This window comes from Nematolebias whitei, chromosome 15, assembly GCF_014905685.2.
Source record: "Nematolebias whitei isolate Nwh7 chromosome 15, NemWhi1, whole genome shotgun sequence".
Taxonomy (NCBI): Eukaryota; Metazoa; Chordata; class Actinopteri; order Cyprinodontiformes; family Rivulidae; genus Nematolebias; species Nematolebias whitei.
Window position 1 is genome coordinate 26,940,971 of NC_056512.1, and position 18,911 is coordinate 26,959,881.

The following is an 18,911-nucleotide window of genomic DNA, read 5'->3' on the forward strand; positions in this document are numbered from 1 at the left end:
TCATACGGTAAAATGTGTTTTTGGTGTTAATTTTTTGTACTGTTTTTGTTTGTTCACACAAAAGTCTTGGGATGTTTTTAAGGTTTGTCTACATCTTGAAAGTCTAAATGAATGGAAGGAAGCCTAAAGATAAACTTGTCCAGAGTTGGATTATATTAAACGGTTAGACATGGCAGGTCATCTTCATTTTAATCCAGGAAAAGTTCAATTAAAGCTAATTAGGGCTGTCATGATAACAAATTTTGCTGGGCGATTAATTGTCTCAGAAATTATTGCGATAAACTATAATATTGTTTGAAATTTAACAATAATGAATTATCAAATTTTAGAAGAAATGTTTTTGTTTGGAGTGTAGTACCTTTTTTGACCACCTGATGGTAGTATAAGACTGTTTGAACCAAAGGATGGATACAACAAAGTCCATGCTCAATAATCCAGGTATACAATCCAACATTTTTCAGTCGTGTCATCTGGACAGTTTCTGGATTGTGTTCCTGGATTATTGAGCATGGACTTTGTTGTTTTCAACCAGTTTGACATGACTGTCAACAAGGAAGAGGGCCGGCAATGGAGGAGGGGGCGTACCAAAAAAAACATCTTGGCACCAACAAAACTGGTTTGTTCCACTTTAGAGTAAGCTGTTGGAGGAAGCATCAGTTTTGTGTGTTTCCTTGACTGATGAAGCCTTCTGGATCGAAGGCGAAACGTTTCAGCACAAAAAAAGAAACCGTCCGGATGACCTGACTGCAAAATATTGCAAAGGATGGATAGTTGAGCAGCGCGTCTAAGAAAAATGGGAGGGAGGGCCCTTGACATGACATGGGCTGACATGGTGACATGGCGGATGCTGGTGATTTGAGCTCTTTAGCATAGCATTTTTCACACAAAGCTTTTAATAAAAAATGGGTAAACAAGTTTTCAGCTTCTTTTTGCAGAGCAAAACAACTTTTTACTCAAAGGCACGGGTTTCAACCGTGAATTTTGGAGCTTGACAAGATGGAGGTTAATTCTTGAGGTCAGCTTGTTAGCTTAGCTCATAGCTTGGCTTCTCAGCTGAGCTGCTTTTAACGATCCAAAAATGTGATTTTTGAATTATTAAAACAGATTTTAAAGCGAGAGGGAGGGGTCAGTGAAGAGCGCCGGAGTTGAGCCTTTTGTCAACCAGTGTCTTCAGTAGAACGAGAGACACGAAGAAACATTAAAGCCAATAAATGAAAATGAGGTTGATAATTTTCATTTATCATGCAATCAATTGATTAATTGGTTTATTGTGACAGGACTAGAGCTAATAATAATATAATAGTTAATAATAACCGCCTGAATAATTTTCCTTTTTTGTTGTAGATTTTGTCTTACACAGAATAATTAATTCAAAATGACATTTTTTTACATAGCTGGGAATCAGGGTTTTCTAAAAATCAAAGAAGTCATTCATCTATTTTTCACCTCATTTGTTGTCAGATCAGGGAGGAAGGAGGTCCAGAAAGAAAACCCAGATGTCCTACTCCCCAGTGAGGATCCTGAGGGGTTTCCCAGACCAGGAGTTTATAATAAAGTATTTTTGAATTGAATATACCGTTCTCCCTCCTGAGAGTTCTGGGTGTTTTCTATAGAGGGTGCAATGTGACAAAATTAAATAAATGCATTCAGGGGTCTCCTCAGTGGAACCCCCTCCAGAGAGGGAGGCCTCCATGGGGAGGAGCAGCAGCTCTCTGAGCTTTTCATCATATCTTTGAACCTGCCCTCGCTACAGAGGAAGCTCATTTCAGCTGCTTGAGTCTGAGATTTTGTTCTTTGCCATGATTTGAGGTGAGGACTGGAATGTAGGCAAACCAGTAGATCTAGAACTTTGTGTTCTGGATCAGACCGGAGCAACACTGTCATTACTCCAGACCTGATCAGTTCATTTATGTCTTGCTTCATTCTGTCATCACTTGTGATCAGGACACCAAGAAACTTGACCTTGAAGTTGGACGTCATCTGCAAAAGGCAGAGAACCTGAGTCGAGAGGAATCAGTTTACTGTATTTAAATGGTAAATTCTGTACTTGTATAGCACCTTCCTATCTTATCAAGATACCCAAAGTACTTTATAGTCTGTGCCTTCCTTTACCCAGTCATACAGCGCTTTTATCACATTCATACACTGATGGGACACACATCGGAGGCAAAGAGGGGTCAGTGTCTTGCAGACTGATAAAATTGAACCCCCAACTCTCCCAGTGGAGGGCGACTGCTCTAACCACTCAGCCACAGCCGCCCATTTATGTGCTAAGGCATTTAAACTTCACAAATCAGTCCGAACCTTCGCCGTTCACCTTCAGAAGTGAATTTTGAGCCACGCAAATACACATTTCCAAAGTCGACGTGTCTCAGCATGGCTGGATCCCCCTCAGAGCTTCCTAGTGCAGAACAACTCTGTGGGGAACCTACATTTAAAAACGTATCCTAACAGAGACTACAGCAGGAACTCTGAAACGGGCTGTATGCGAGTCCGACCCGTGAAGTCTCTTTCATGTGTGTTGATGGTCCAAAGCCGAACGAGACAATGCTGGGGGCGTCAGATGAATAGACTCCTCTGTTCTGGTGTTAACCAGGGCCGCTGCGGCATTTCAGAGCACCGTCTAGTTGTCACAGCGTTGCTGCATTCCAGCTGAACAATGAGCTGCGCTCTGCTGACTTTGACTTTTCGTTGTAGACGCATCACTGCCGTCATGTTGTCTGAGCTTTGAGGAATTTTCTCTAAACTCAAAAAAAAAAAAAAAAATCTGCTCGCACAACCTGCAGAGGGGACTAAGAGGTGTTCGATATGGGCTTCCTGCAGTGGAGCAGGGTGGAAAGAACACGTGTAAAAGTGCAACCATGCCTGCCTCAGGTATGCACAGCAGGTTGAGGAGAGGGAGAGGCCGGACCGAGTGCAGAACGAGTTATGAGCTGGTGCTTCATTAACCTGGGTTTACAGCTCTGATTTCTGCTGTCTACCTGGAATCAGGAGGAGCGACAGTAATATGTGAGAGAAGGCTGGACACATTTCTTGGCTCATAACCAGTTGGTCCTGTTCTTTTTTTTTTTCTTAAGGACTACATTTGTACTGATACAGTTTAGTCACCCTCAGACGGGCTTTCAGATCTGGTTAATTGCTTGGCTTGATTGGCTCGTCACCTCGGTGAGAACTTCCAGAGACACATTTTGCAGGAAAGGATGAGCAGCTTTCTGTATTTTGCCCTCCCGGTGTTGGGAGGATACACTCTCTCCTCGCTGTACCTGCTGAAGAACCCGCACATTCTCCACAGGAAGAAACGCACAGCTTTCTACTGCACTCACATCTCGCACAGAGGAGGTAAGAGGGGCGTCTGCCAGTGGGAAGAATTCCTGATCCAGTTTGTGGGATGTGAAACTTCCAGTCAGCAGCATGTTGAGACATCGTGGAGTCTGAGGGAGGAAGAATCCAGACATAGCAGATCTAATAACGTTCATCAGGCCGTGACGGTTTGCTACGACGAGCGATTAGTGCACAGATCTCTCATGACTTAATGTTTCATATTATAAAAATGGCAGCAGTTAGTTGAGTTCTGAATGCAAACATGTTGACCTCCAGATGTCAAGTGTATGATCGTATCAGAAACTTGGTAGGGCATTTTGAATAATTTGACATTTATGGCTTTGCTGACATGTTTGGTCATTTTTTTTAAAGCAACATTTGTGCAGCTTTCACTGTGTGTTCTGTTCATCAGCTCTCCCCTGCAGCCATCCTCGAAGCTGACTCTTCTCTTTGTTTCCAGGATCCGGAGAGAGGATAGAAAGCACCATGGAGGCATTCACACAGTGAGTGCTTCACTCATGAGGCAAGCTGCTGTAAAATATATAAATAAGATATTGCTCTCAGTTAAAATGGGAAAACTAACACGTTGGAGCAAACTATGAGTTTATTTTAAGTTCATAAATATCACTAACCATCCTTCGAGCAACATACACAGTACCAGTAACTAGAACTGGTCTATAAGCTCTGGAGCCGATTGTGCTGAGTGATAATCTGCCCTAAAGTGTTTCAAGGCCCCTCGAAAAGTAAAAAAAAAAATACAGTACTTCCTGCCTGTGCCTCAGACAAGTCTGGGCAATCTGACAGAATCTTATAAAGGTACAAAAAGTACAAAGGTACAAAGTTCTTTGTTTGCCATTTGTACACAGACCAATAATCCAGGCACGCTGGAATGGAGCAGTGAAAACACTGAGACAACACTAAATAAATAGAATAAAAAGAATAAAGTAGTTTATATCTACACTGTACAGAAAGTAGGTACCGTATATTCCGCCGTAAACGTCGCACCACCCTATAAGTCGCATCAGTCCAAATATGTCTAATAAAGTGGAAAAATCCATAAATGCGTCGCTTCGCCTTATACGTCGCATCTATTGCACGTCACCGCTGACAACCTGGAAATGTGGGCCGGTGTTGTGCCAAAAATCAATTGGCTGCCGAAGGGCAGCCGTGGAAGCGTGCACGGGAGGACTTTTAACAAGGATTTAACAAGATTAACGCTTAAAAACTATTATTTGTTTGCTCGACATTATAGCAAAAGTGTGTCTCTGTTTAACTTTTGCTTAATAAATGCACTTTGACGGTCAACTCAGCTGCATTTTCAAAAGCTGATTCACAGAAACGTAAACGTGCAGAGGGCGACTCGTGCATTTCTTTGAAATTTAACAAGATAACCACGTAAAAACAATTGTTTGCTCGAAATGATATCAAAGGTGTGTTTCTGTTGAACTTTTATTTAATTAATGCTCTTCATTGGTCAAATTGGCTGCATTTTACCAGGGTGGTGCAGCAAAATGAAGCTGATTTGACTGTTATTCCTAATTTGGCAAGCCGATTGTGTCATTAATAGCCATTTTTACTTATTACATGACACAACGGCATGCCATACACTCGAATGCCATCTAGCCCTGAGAATGGTAGTGTTCAATTTTTTCAGTCAGAATGAATGAAAACAGTCGTATCTCAGCCAAAAGTTGGTTTATAAATATGGGAAAAAAATCCATAAACGCGTCGCTTTGGCGTATAAGTTACAGGGCATGCAAATTATGCAAAAATACATGACTTATAGGCTGAAAAATACGGTAATATCTACACCTTCTGTTGTCATTTTATTTTAAGTTTTTCATTTCACCTTTATTAAACCAGGCATAAAAACTAAGACCAAATTCTTATTGACAGTGCTGGCCTGGCAGCACCAACAGGTAATTGTAGGGTCAAGGGAAGGGAAACAATACAGTCGGGTAAAACTATAAAATGTAGAAGTCAATGACAAACAAGGAAATCACAAATTACATTAACAGTTCATTGTCAAAGTTAATGGCCACATTACTAAGCATCAAAACATTTGCAAGTATCTTTTAAAACTGCTTTAAAACATTTTTTTTTTAACTAGAAACTGAGACAAGTGAGGTCAGACCCAAAGTTTTTGGAAGCAGATTCCAGTCAGATGGAGCAACATAGCCAAAGCAAGACATGGTCTTTAGAGTTGTTAACCACAAATACTGAAAGGATCGGGTGTTATACTTTGAAACCAGTGCTGGTAGATTAGTTAAATATGGAGGTGACCAACCCAGCAACGTCTTATAAATGCGGGTCAACCAATGAGTTTCACGACGAGTAGAGAAGGCCATTTAACGAGAGAGTAGAGGTGACGATGTGTATAAGGAGCATTTGTAACAAAACCAGTAGCAGAGTGATAAATTGTGTCCAGCTTACGAAGGACACCATTACAAGCATGTCTGTAAATTCTGTCTCCATAATCCATCAGAGTTAGAATGGTCACATGACAAGTGACGTTGGGTAGTGTAGGGTTCTTATTGCACCAGATTCAGGGGTTTTGTCATCAGTCAGACTGTGGCAGGGGAACAAACTATTAAAAACCTTGTACTGCGGGTGATGATGCTATCAGCTCTATTGTCTCAGGTTGTATGAACATTTACTGTGTCTGATAAGAGAGTGAGTCCTTGATGATTCCTGCTGCTCGTCTTCGACAGCGCTGCTCATACATCGAGTCTAAGGAAGGAAGTTTTGTCCCTGTGATCCACTCCGCAGTCTCTGACTCTTTGCAGCGCCTTCCTTTCTGCTCGTGTGTAGGCCTGTCACGATAACAAATTTTGCTGGGCGATTAATTGTCTCAGAAATTATTGTGATAAACGATAATATTGTTTAAAATTTGACAATAATTAGTAATTATTGTCAAATTTAAGAAGAAACGTTGGTTAATTTGTTTTGTGTGCAGTACCTTTTGGTAGTATAAGACTGAACCGAAGGATGGATAGTGAGGGAGCGAGCAGCGTGTCTCTTTGAGAAAAATGGGAGGGAGGCTCCTTGACGTGACATGGGCTGTCCCTCTTCGGTTTTCAAAATGGTGGACGCTCGGTGTGGTTTGAGCTCTTTAGCATAGCATTTGTCACGCAAAGCTTTTAGTTTAAGTTCTCTGCTTCTTTTTGCAGAGAAAAACAACTTTTTACACGAAGGCACGGGTTTCAACCGTGAATTTTGGAGCTTCGACAAGACGGAGGTCGTTTTCCCCGAGGTCGGCCTGTTAGCTTAGCTCGTAGCTTGGCTGCTTTTAACGATCCAAAAACGCGATTTTGGACGGTTCAAACAGATTTTAAAGAGAAAGGGAGGGGTCAGTGAAGAGCACCGGAGTTGAGCCTTTTGTCATCCAGTGTCTTCAGTAGAAAGAGAGAGACACGAAGAAACGATAAAGCCGATAAATGAAAATGAGGTTGATCATTTTCATTTATCCTGCGATTAATTGATTTATTGTTTATCGCAACAGGCCTACTTGTGTGATGTTCCCATACCAGATGGTGATATCTGTGGGTGAGAGGGTGCTGGTTCAGACCCGCTTTCCTGAGCAGCCTAATGAAGTAAAGCCTTGGCTGGACTTTTTTCACTGAAGCTGTGGTGTTGAGAGACCAGCTCAGGTCCGATGTAACCTGCAGTCCCAAGAATCTGTCTGTCAGCCCTCCTCTAATGATGAGAGGCTGTAATGGAGAGTTCTTCCTGAATCTCTTTTACTCAATAATTTGAGTAAAAGAGATTCACACCTTGTTGTAAAATCTGTCTCAGTAGCATCATCAGCAGAACCTTATTTCACACATGAGATAATAACATTGATATTCTTTCTCGTTTGTTTTTAATCGTCTCCATCTGCAGCGCAGTGGAGCAGGGCACAGACATGCTGGAGATGGACTGTCACCTGACGAAGGACGGACACGTGGTGGTGTCTCACGACCAGAACCTGGAGAGGCAGACTGGACAAGACGCCAACATCCGCTCCCTCAACCTCGAGGTGGGAGAGCCCACCGATTAGCATGAAAACTACGCAGCAGAATATGTTTACTGCAGAACTGCTGTTGTGTTTTTGTAAGAAAAAAAAAAAAAAGCTGGACGTGCTGCTTTTTGTTCACATTTCAAGGATGTTTTTATGGCCAATCTAATCTGAGCTGAAGAACTTTAAAGTTTAAACGGCACGAGCCCTCCAGTGTTCCTCCTCTTTGTTTAATATTCTGGGAAGTGTTTGCTCATGTGCTGGATCACATTTAGGTAAATGTTTGCATTCACTGCTGTCAAAAAAAAAGATAACCGAGCTGAAGCAGCTGAGTTTACCAGGAATACTCCACAGTGCACGTGGATTTTTATTATTTTACTGTAATCATTAATGTCATGGCGATAAAATGTTTGTTTGGCGTTTCTTCTAGGATTTGCCTCTTTATAAGGAGAAACTGGAGGTGACGTTTTATGCAGGTCAGCTCCCTTTTTTTTTTACATTTCTTGATCAATCATTGACTAAAATGTGTTTAATGAAGGTGTGTGTGCATGTGTGTGTGTGCACGCCTCTGATCCTTCAGGTCGCTACAGCAGCGGCACGGACAGGAAGATTGCTCTGCTGGAGGATGTTTTCAGGAAGTTTCCTAAGTTGCCTGTGAGCGTTGAGATTAAAAAGGATGAAGACGTACAGCACAACCTGCTGCTGATCCAAAAGGTGCAGCGACCCTCAGAACAAACAGACGACGACTCTTGCAAGACTTTTTTTCAAAATAAAAGGCAAACTATGAAGCAGCAAATGTTTATTTAGATAATTTCTGCAGGTTTCGGACTTGGTTAAACGATACAACAGAGAAGACATCACTGTGTGGGCCTCTGTGGAGTCCTCGGTCCTCAAGGATTGCCGCAGAATCGTACGTTCACCAGCTGAGGGAGACAAAATCCCCCAAATGACATTTACAGCTTCCTGCAACAGCAACACAGGTTTGCCCTCTTATGGGCTTTCTCACTTCTGCTTTATCACCACTTTTATAATCATTTGTGTTTCTTGTGTGTCTCTTAGCAAAATATCTCATGAACCCCTGAGCAGAATTTAATGAAACGCTCAGGAAGGAACTACTGCATATACATCTACACCTGATTAACTTTTGGATTCATCCTGATTCAAGATGGCCACTGCAGCTACTCAAGCTTAGCAAACAGTAAACTGGCTATAACTCGGTCCATTTTCCAGATATTGAGATACAATTTAGTGTGGTAGTAGCTGAGCGTCATCCTCAACATGTAGTTTGAGTGCTAACAGATTGCATGAATTTTTAGTTTTAAACTTTAGCATGCAAGATGGTGGATAATGGATACTTTTTCAAGGAATGCTCCTTTCTGATTGAAGATCCTTCTTTGTATCAGTGTTTGCATCCATCGTGTGTTTGGTTTTGCTTTTTCTTGTAGAACAGCTCCATGCCCTACAGTTTCTCCATGAATCGAGGCCTTTTGCTTCTGTTGCTCTTCTACACCGGCCTGCTGCCTTTTGTGCCGCTGGGAGAGAGCTTACTGCAGTTTTACCTGACGCGCGTCATCAACAGGTGAGATTAGAGTGTTTTGTTTTTTTTAAACACAAAAAGGCATATTCTGGTAAAATACTCACTGACTTTGACACTTAATGTGGCACCTGTTTACAATATTTTGCTGTTTTTATTCACATGTTGTCTTTTCGTCTCTGAAGGACGTACATTCCTGATGAGGGCATCTTGAAGAACAACCTGGTTGGGTTTTTGTTAGAAAAGTATGTCAGTGGAAAACGTCCGTGTAACTTGAAATTATGAAATTTATGTTGAAATTCAGCAAATACTGGTTTGTTTTTTCCAGCACTCTGTATGATTGTTTTGTTTGCTCATTTTATGGTCGTCTTTTCAGAATCACTATGAGGAGGAGTCTTTTTAAACACCTGGCAGCTCGGGGAATACAGGTTTGAATTTCACCTTCAGCACAGAGCTGTTTCAACTTGAAACAAGAAAAGCAAAACTAGAGAAATTGCATTTCCTATGAAAATGCAGTGTGAATGATTATTGCTGAAAAACAGCTGAAATTAGCTAAAAACGTGCTGAAATGTAGCTGAAATGGAAGAACAAGCCTAAGTTAGAAGAAATAACACGTTTGCTGAATTATATTTAAAAAATCAGAAATTACCATAAAACTTAAGAAACGTGTTTTTTTTTAAAAATGGTTAATTGGCAAAAAAAGTAGCTGAAAATGCATAAAGAAGCTTAAACTACCAGAAGGAAGCAGAAAGAGCTGCAATCAGCCCAAAAATGTGGAATTAACTGAAAAATATTAAATTAACATAAAAACGGCTAAATAGTGGTTGAAATACCAGGAAAAAGCTGAAAGTAGCAGAAATATCTTTAAAGGAGTTTAAATTAAGCTTAAATTGGAAGAGAAAAGTTAAATTAGGATGAAATAATCATTAAAAACTTGAATTTATCTGAAAACAGCTGAAAATACCAGTAGCTAAAAATTGCTAAAAAGGTTGCTGAAAAGGTAGAAGAAGCCTAAATTAGCAGAAGAAATCAGAAAGAATATGTTTTACCAATTAGGCTGAAAGAAGCAGAAATTAGCACAAAAATTTCAAAATTTTCTGAAAACAAGCAGAAATTTGAAAGAGGAAAAAAAATGCTGAAAAGTACCTTTAAAAAAAAAAAAAAAAAAAAAAGGCTTAAATTCCCAAAAGGAAGGGGGGAGAGAGCACATTTTTGCTGAATTAGGCTAAAAAATCTGAAATTAGTGCATAAAATGTGGAATTAGCCCATAAAGCTAAAATTAGCATAAAAACAGTAGCTAAAATAGCAGAAAAGGCTGTAATTTAAATTAGCTGAAAGGAGCATAACAAGCTGAAAGTATCTGAAAGTAGTTAGAAGCTCAAAAATATAGTTAACAGAATCAAGATCACAAACCATCCGAAAAAACATCTGAAAGCAGCTGAAGCAGAACAAAATGTGAAAGGAGCAGTAAAAGGTTGTAAACGGATCTAAAGATTTGAAGGATGGAAAATGAGCTCAATTCATTTTCTATAAGAAAATAGTGGCAGAAAAGACTTAAATAGTTCAAAAGCCAAAGTTGCACCAATAACAAAATAGTACCCTTCTCCAGAACGAGCTGAATGTTTTGATAAATGATTTGTTGAAATGGCACAAAAATTGTGGAACAAGAAAGATGCTGAAAAACGTGTGGAAGAAAAATAGATCTCAATAGTGTGAATGCTTCATAAGAATTCACACAAAAATGTTTCTTAAACAATAATGGAGTCGACAAAGATAAAGACCAGCCTCTTTGATTTCTGGTGTATTTTGCATCGACACAGTAGAAATGGTCTTTTCCAGGTTCTAAAATTATTCATATTGTTATTTATTCAACAAAAAGTGATTCTGAAATGGAAAAGCTGTGCCACGTTCATCCCATGATTCATCAGTTTGGAGTTGGTGTTTTCTGTAGGACTTTCTCACTCTCTCATGGTTGTGGAGGAATTTTGGCCCACTTTTTCTTTAACGTTGCTTCAGTTCCTTGAGGTTTGCTTCTGCGCAGCGTTGCAGTCAGGCTGAGGGCTGGACTTTGACTGAATCATTGCAACACCTTGATTATTCCTGTCGGCTGTTCTGATGTGGGTTTGCCGCTGTGCTTGGGATCGTTGTTTTGTTGCATCATGACCCAGTTCAGTCCAAGATTCAGCTATCAGACAGATGAGCTCACATTTGACTCCAGAATCCTTTAGTAAACAAAGGAGTTTGCTCATCAACTGACAAGGAGCCTATAGCTGCAAAGAAGCCCACATCATCAAACCTCCACCACCGTGCCTGACAGCTGGTATGACGTGTTGCATACAGTTTTTCCATTTTGGCTTTGTTTTTGTTTAATAAGTAATGACAAAGTGGAATCTGTTGTGTTTTTCTACACTTGAACTTGGATGTGAATCATTTTAGAACCTGATAATGACCGTTTATATTTGTCATAAAATTAAACTTAGGAAGCCCTGTCATTAGAAATGATGAAAATGACAGGGTTCGTACAACAAATGCAGGTGGTTTCCCGTGGTGGTTTTCCGAAAACTCATTCAGTAGACACGATACATGCTTGATAATCCAGGTAGATGAATCTAACGAGGTTGAGTCGGCTCCTCTGGATGGATTCTTCTGGTTGAAACGTTTCTTCTTTTATGCAAAGACTTTTTCAGTCTGTAGAGCTGCAAATAAACTCTGTCCTATAAATAGCAGCTTCTCATAGTGGATCAACCAGTTTGCTGGTGACAGACAAAACTAGCTGTTCACATGATGGAGGATCATCAGCCTAACGACCGATTGTTAGTGCCCTGATGGCTGCTTGCTATTCACAGAGAGCTGAGTGATTCACTCATTCAACCTTTGTTTAAACAGGTTAATCCCATTGAGCTTTGGGGACTCATTTACAAGAGAGACCTGATTTTAACAAAGAATGATGATGACAGTGGACAACAAAGGCAACAATAGACAATCATAAAGGATGCGTACAAATTGAGAATAAGTGAAAATAAAATGGTATTTAAAAGAAAGTGTAACAAAAAAAACAGCTAGGTTGTAAGGCGATATAGAAAACTAAAAACAATAACATGTCTGCATTGTTTTTTTCCCAGGAACTTAACAGATGTTAATGATACTACTAGATGAAGATGATACCAGCATTGGAAGAGGGGGACAGTTGAACATGGAGACACCCCCCCCCCCCCCCCCCCGTTTAATGATGGATGAGTTCTCTTCACAAATATGGCCTCCTTTACTCCTCTCAAACCAGAGTTCATTATCCAGGATGTGAACATCTTCATCCCTGAACAAGTGACCGCTGGCCTGGAGATGAGTGTAGACCAGAGTCCTGGCCTGATGATGTTGATCTTCTGTGCTGGTCCATCCTTTTGGCCAGTGGCTGTTTTGTTTCCCCGATGTAAGACTGATCACCCTCCTGACACTGAACAGCATACACAATATTACTCTGTTTGTGCCGGGGGAGTGGATCTTTGGGATGAACCAGTCTTTGCCGTAATGTATTTTGGGGTTTAAAAGCCACTGGGACGTTATGTTTAGAAAATAAACGTCTCAGTTTCTCTGATACTCCCTCAACATACGGAATGACCACTGGTCTGGGTTCCTCCTTTTCAGAGGAAGGCCCAGTTAGGATATCCACATTGCTCTAGAGCCTGTCTTGTGTAGGATTTCTCCTTCTGCCTGGCTCCTGAGCTAGTGGGGACGCTGTCTGCTCTGTGATACAGAGTCCTGATGACTCCTAACTTGTGCTCCAAAGGGTGATGGGAGTCAAACTGCAAATACTGGTCTGTGTGGGTGGGTTTGTGGTACACCTCAGTTTGCAAATGTTCTCCATCTGAAACTGAGACCTCACAGTCCAAGAAAGCCACCCTGCCTCTTTTCAACAAAGAATAATCTGTCCAGAGGACCAGACTCAACCTTGTTCGATCATTCACTAGACATATTTTAAAGCAGCTGCACTGAAGTTGTTGGCAGAAGTTAAAAGTGAAAGTTAAAAATTATACCGCTTTAGCAAAATCCAGAGTTAAAGCGTGAGTGGAATGTCTCAACTTGCTGTGTTATCTGTAATTGTAGGTGCATTTATTTGTTTGCAATGAAGATGAAGACATGAAGGCAGCATTTGATCTGGGAGCTACAGGAGTGATGACCGACTATCCATCTCGCCTCTCAAGCTACCTCTGCAGAAACCGAAGTCAGGAATAATCTCAAAGTCAGATTTACTGTGAAAAGGCATTCGTACAAACACAGACCTTCTTAAGGCAACAATGGACAGTGTTCGATTCATTTCTTCAGCCTTGATGAGATCTGTTGAGATCCTGAACAGCAGAGAACAAAGCTTTCATTCAGCTCGTATACTATGAAGAAACCTTTAATCATTGCTGACACGGTCACTTGCTTACAGGGCGGTCCACACTTTGATCACTTTCTCTGATCACCTTTAATTGAATCAGTACTTAAAGAAACAGATGAGTGCTTTTGTCTGCAGAAAATCACAGGAGTGAATATATAACCAAGTGATAATCGATGAGACTAAATAAACCTTGTTTTGACTGGCTCTAAAGTTTTGCTTTACTGAAAAAAAATACAAGACTGCTACTGTATATGCACACACACTGTGAATGTACTGTATGTAATAAGAATGTCTTTAATCTGTTTTCTTTTTCCCAACTGGTAAAGGTTTACATGTGCAGTGAACCTCACCTGTGCCCTTGGTTTCCCAGGCAGCTCTGGTCAAAGTCCGGCCACGCTGCTGTGATAATAATCGACCAGTCTGTTGGAGAAACAAAGACTCTATTTTTCTGGCCTGGTTAGCTGTGTCAAGCGGCGCGACAGCTGAGGAAAATGAAAAAGCAAAATGAGCTCTTTGGAAATCAAAATTTTGAATACATGAATCTGTAAATGAGTCATTAATACTTTTTATAGGAATGCAAATTGGTTGAAAATACTGGATTTATGTTTTTAGGGAAAACAAGCTTCTTCTTTCTTTTTTTAATTCCCTATTATTTTAGTACTGGAAGGCTGAAACAAATATACATTTAATCAATCTATTCCATACAATATTTTTTATATGGATGTAAGCTTTTCAATTGTAAGCTTTCATTATTTTTGATCACTTATTGATGTTATACATACGCATACATGTCTTTCTTGTAAACGAGGCCCTGAGGCTCAATGGGATTAACCTGTATAAATAAAGGTTGAATTAAAAATAAATGTTATCTATGTTTACTATATTCTAAGTGTGACAAGATTATAAACTAAAGTGTAGCTCAGCTTGTAAAAAAAAAAAAAAAACTATGATTGGTAATTTATAAAAATGTGACCTAGTTGTGAAATGATTTGGATTAAAAATGCCATGCAAACGTGTTGGGGAAGGAAAACTAACTAAATGAAAACTAATCCAGAAAAAAAACTCTGTCCTTGTTAAAAAGATATTCAGCATTTGATGAATCTTGAAAAGTAAATTTCGTTTGGTCTACATGTTTTAGTCTTTCGTATGACTTGTTCTGAACCAACACGAAGCGAAAAGAAGAACTCTTTCACACCATTCCTGAAACTCGACCAAGAAGCATTGCCATAAAAGGTTCATGAGAGCTCGAATCTGATTGGTTGACCCACATTCTAAACACGAGCTCTGATTGGTCAGCGGGGTTTTGTTTTGCACTTTTCGCACTTCCTCCATCTGTGTGTGTTTTCATAAACAAAACATTTTTCTCCCGCCGGAGAAACGTTTTGCTCTCTCTCGTCACCCTGCCAGCTTTGTCGTGTACAAGCGAAGGCCGTGGACGAACTTCGAGGACTCGCTTTTTTTTGGTCTGAACTCTTAAGCAGAAACGGGCTAACTGAAGCTCGACGCTTTTTTTTTTTTTTTTCAACCCATTTTTTTGTCTGAACCGTCAGCGCGTGGTGGTGAGCTGTTGTTCCACCGAGCCGACCTAAACGCTAAACAGCGTCCTACCTGCGTTTTATCGGTTAGTTTTACATTTGTCACTCGTTATAAACTCAGAATTGCTTTGGTGTTGTCAGGTGGGTGAAGATAAACGAGGAAGTTCCTCGCAGTGCTCGTTTTAGCTGCTGTGTTGACACTGCGGGGCTAGCATGCTAGCTGTTTTGCTAACAGATTTATCTGCTAGTTTAGGGTCGATAATGTAAGCAACTTGCAGAACAGGGCACAAACAAACATTGTAGTCGTCAAATTGAACTACCAGCGATATCATGAATTGGTGAAGCAAGCTGTCAGGTGAACCGAGTCCCTGCTGAGACTATTAAAAAAGGTTTACAGCTCATTTGTGTCTATGGCGGAATCTCAGAGTGTGGCAGGCAATGATTATGTTTTTATCAGGGTTTTCAAAGGTTCAAAGCTTTGATTACCACACATACGAAGTGAGCAGGAAGTCACATTTCCTCACAGAAACAAATTGTATTATGCAACACTTACACAAACAACTCTTTTGAGTTTGTGCGGGTAAAACATGGTACTGATTGTGAAATCTTGGGTCTTTTTATGGACATCGAGCAAAAACAAAAGCTATTTTCAGTTCTGACAGTTTGGATTGATGGTTTTACATTGCAGTGGTTGCAACCAATCATGTAACCTGTTTGTCAAAAGCCAGGACTTCCTTAAAGCAGGACTACTCTAGTAGCTTCTCACTTATCTGGCTCTACCACTTACAATAATTATTGTTTTTTTTTTGTCCTATCTGTTTCCCTCTCAGACATGGTGAAGCTAACAAAGGCCAAGACTTTTCAGGCTTACCTGGATTCCTGCCACCGCCGTTACAGCTGTGTGCACTGCCGCGCCCATCTGGCTAACCACGACGATCTCATCTCCAAGGTAAATATGCTACCAGGCTTTGATGATGAGGATCATGTTTGGGTGGCATGTAAACCGCTTCTCAGTTAAGTGCTGGATTAGAGGCAGAAATAATGAGACGTTAAAGTTAAATTTATTTTGGGGGACACATCCTGTTCTCTTCTTGATATTCTGTTTCATCTTTGTCTCCTAGTCTTTCCAAGGCAGTCAAGGACGAGCCTACCTGTTTAACTCTGTGTGAGTATTTAAGTAAAGTTTCACAAAAAATGTTGCTGTTCGTGAGTTTTCAAAGGACACGTCCCTTACATAATCCCATCAGTCAGTTCAGTAAATCTACAGCCTTTATTTTCCCAGCATATTGTGTCTAAAAACAAGTTTATTATCTTTGAAAGTTCCTAGAATTAGAGGTGTTGATACAAATCATGGTGTCAACACGTCATTAGATTTTCTACAAATTGGACCTTGATGGTGGTTCGCTTCACTCGAGTCACGCTCCGCCTGGGTTAGTGGGTCAGTAATAAACACAAGGAAGTGAGTGGATTAAACAGCAAGTCCTAATCTGATACCTGCTTCTGTTTGATCTTTTCACTGTTTTGGGAGCTTTTCCCATTAAAAACAAAACTTGGGACCTTTTATAGAAAAGCTGTTATTGTGGGGGTTTTTTTTAGTATGTAGAAAGCATAGTTTAATTTTTATCAAAACTCCATAATCCAGAGATCATTTGCTCATTTCTGACCATGCATTTTGTTTTTTTTAGGGTCAACGTCGGCTGTGGTCCTGCCGAGGAGAGACTTCTGCTTACAGGACTTCACGCAGTGGCCGACATCTACTGTGAAAACTGTCACACCACTCTGGGTTGGAAATATGTAAGTTGCTGACCCTTCACAAGCTCTGATGTTACGTTTCTGAGTGTTTAAGCCCATATATCTGAAATCTATTAATGTAACTTTACACAAAAGAGGGTGGTTTTCTAAAGTTTAGGTTCATAAATTTAAACCTTTGTACTTGCTTACACCAACTGCAATTTTTTTTTCTTTATTTATGAGGGATATAGCTAAAGACTGCATAATCTGTGTGATTATGATTATGATCACACTTTAAGACTTTTAAAAACTCTGGCATTGTCTTCAAAACTGTGCCAGGTTTCGAAGACTTCCTTTGTCTCAGGAAATCACATTGCTACACGTTTTGTCACCTTTTGTTAAAAACAGTGGTGCCCAATCTTGGTCCTTAACGGCTACTATCCTGCATGATTAGATTTTTTTTTTTCTGCTTTGACACCAATTTAAATAAATGGGTGATTAACAGACTGAAACGCAGGGAAACAAATAAAACATAGTGACCCTCAAGAACCAGGATTGGACACCACTGGTCTAAAATGTTCAGTTTCAGCTTCTGTTTCTTTAAGAAATTAGTTGACTCTAATTGGCCAGAACTATTTGCCTGCGAGGAAGCCAATTGTTTTTGTTTGAGACCTGTCAGCAAAGCTACTTCTAGTCTATTCAAGACCAATTTTACTGTGACAGAAAATAATGGATGGTGTGAACTATGCAGATAATTCGATGCACCATTAAGCTGCCACATTTCTGTCCACATCAGTCCATTTTTGATGTGGCATGTTAGAAAAGGTGAATGAAACGGGAAAATTAAGGGGGAAAACAGTGTCGCATCACCACCGAAACATTTATATAGACACCTAATGTGTTTTTAAAGAAATGCAGCGCATAGAAAAGTCAAAATTAAATCTGATGTTACTTGCATGACTAATTGTCTCCTTGTCTTTGCAGGAACAAGCCTTTGAACTCAGTCAGAAGTACAAAGAGGGGAAGTACATCATTGAGCTTTCCCACATGATAAAGGACAACGGTTGGGACTGAAGAAGGAAAACCTTCTCACTTTTTGACTTTTTAAAGAAAAAGGTTGCATGCCCTCAGATGTTAAAGGGTTTAAGTGTAGCTTCCTCATCCAGCCTTCAAGCCATTGCCGTGCCACACTTTTCACTTCGTACAACTTCGCTAAGAATAGCATGTGATGCCTTATCTTCGTCTGTTCATGCTTTTCCAGCAACACATTTGCTGATATTGTTATTCCAGTTATTAGTTGGTCTGGGACTGAATAGCTGTATGATGTGTGTGTGTGTGTGTGTCTGTGGAAGAGTGGGTGTTGTTACACAAGAGCCACCACTGTGGGTTGGATTTTAAAGCATTTAATGCAGTAATAAACTTTCTAGTGATCACTAAATGCTCTGAAGTGAGGAACAAATGAAAGTTAACGTGATCTTTCACTTCCTGTTTGAGTTTCAGATTCAGTGTCAGGGTTCGTTTAACGGTAAATAGTTTTTAAGTAAACTTTGTGGGGTATGGGAATACATAGAGCAGCAGGCAAGCTCTTTTTTTTTTTTTTTTATGAACAAAATTATATTTTTATTGTACAATCAGTAGTCGGGGTGCTGAATTTATGATTTTAAAGGCCAACAAATATCTCCTGCGAGAAAGATTGAATCTGTAGTTTGGAGTCTTGTTCAGAGGAAAGTTTTTTTTAATTTTATTATTATTTTTAAGATGCTTGTTTGCAGTGTGTGCTGAAGTATCGTGAGCTGGACGATGTTGTGAAGCATTAGTCTGAAGCTGATTCACTTCTAGGACGTTTCACTGCACACCTGAGATGGCTTTGCTTCCATTTAAAGCTGCGATCTACGTTTTATACATTTGCATCCTACCTAACACGGAGCTGCCCGTTCAGACATGTTAGCTTGACTGTGTTTGTGTGGTTAGGATAATGTAGCATATTTATGGTGATTTTTTTTTTAATGTCTGCTTTCATTGAAATGTTTTAATTTTAACCTGGTCTTTCATTAAACTGTTTGCCAGTAATATGTGTGTTGAAGTTGTGTTTTTTCTTTTGCTTTTCTAATAGCTTGGGTATAATATACGCCAAAGCAATTTATAAGGTTACTGTATTTTTTGGAGGGCAGCACGGTGGCGCAACTGGTAGAGCTGCTGCCTCTCAGCGAGCAGGTCCTTGGTTCAAACCCCGGTCCAGGGGCCTTTCTGGGTGGAGTTTGCATGTTCTCTCCGTGCATGCGTGGGTTTTCTCCGGGTACTCTGGTTTCCTCCCACAGACCAAAAACATGCATGTTAGGCTGATTGGTAACTCTAAATTGTCCCTAGGTGTGAGTGAGAGCGTGAATGGTTGTTTGTCTCGTTTGTCTCTATGTG

At 40.2% G+C, this 18,911-nt stretch overlaps 2 protein-coding genes across 2 annotated transcripts; both read left to right on the forward strand.

The window, feature by feature from the left end:
- The first annotated feature begins 2,609 nt into the window (after nucleotides 1–2,609).
- Nucleotides 2,610–13,264, forward strand: gdpd3a (glycerophosphodiester phosphodiesterase domain containing 3a). Its single transcript, XM_037689552.1, has 10 exons — nucleotides 2,610–3,339; nucleotides 3,782–3,824; nucleotides 7,204–7,339; nucleotides 7,749–7,794; nucleotides 7,899–8,032; nucleotides 8,139–8,228; nucleotides 8,764–8,897; nucleotides 9,038–9,097; nucleotides 9,229–9,280; nucleotides 12,954–13,264. Exons 1-10 carry the CDS (start codon nucleotides 3,201–3,203, stop codon nucleotides 13,080–13,082), a joined length of 963 nt encoding a protein of 320 aa, XP_037545480.1. The 5' UTR covers nucleotides 2,610–3,200; the 3' UTR covers nucleotides 13,083–13,264.
- Nucleotides 13,265–14,576: 1,312 nt separating this feature from the next.
- On the forward strand, nucleotides 14,577–18,381 carry ypel3 (yippee-like 3). Its single transcript, XM_037689553.1, has 5 exons — nucleotides 14,577–14,851; nucleotides 15,596–15,714; nucleotides 15,887–15,930; nucleotides 16,451–16,559; nucleotides 17,481–18,381. The coding sequence occupies exons 2-5, from the start codon at nucleotides 15,598–15,600 to the stop codon at nucleotides 17,568–17,570; spliced, it is 360 nt and encodes a 119-aa protein (XP_037545481.1). The 5' UTR covers nucleotides 14,577–14,851; nucleotides 15,596–15,597; the 3' UTR covers nucleotides 17,571–18,381.
- Nucleotides 18,382–18,911: the final 530 nt, after the last annotated feature.

Excerpts from the sequence above, each read along its gene's own strand:
- gdpd3a (XM_037689552.1), top strand. The coding sequence starts at position 3,201 with ATGAGCAGCTTTCTGTATTTTGCCCTCCCGGTGTTGGGAGGATACACT. Across the intron at positions 7,340-7,748 it reads TCCGCTCCCTCAACCTCGAG|GATTTGCCTCTTTATAAGGA; the intron begins GTGGGAGAGCCC and ends CGTTTCTTCTAG. Across the intron at positions 8,229-8,763 it reads TCAAGGATTGCCGCAGAATC|AACAGCTCCATGCCCTACAG; the intron begins GTACGTTCACCA and ends TTTTTCTTGTAG.
- ypel3 (XM_037689553.1), top strand. The coding sequence starts at position 15,598 with ATGGTGAAGCTAACAAAGGCCAAGACTTTTCAGGCTTACCTGGATTCC. Across the intron at positions 15,931-16,450 it reads GCCTACCTGTTTAACTCTGT|GGTCAACGTCGGCTGTGGTC; the intron begins GTGAGTATTTAA and ends TGTTTTTTTTAG. Across the intron at positions 16,560-17,480 it reads CCACTCTGGGTTGGAAATAT|GAACAAGCCTTTGAACTCAG; the intron begins GTAAGTTGCTGA and ends TTGTCTTTGCAG.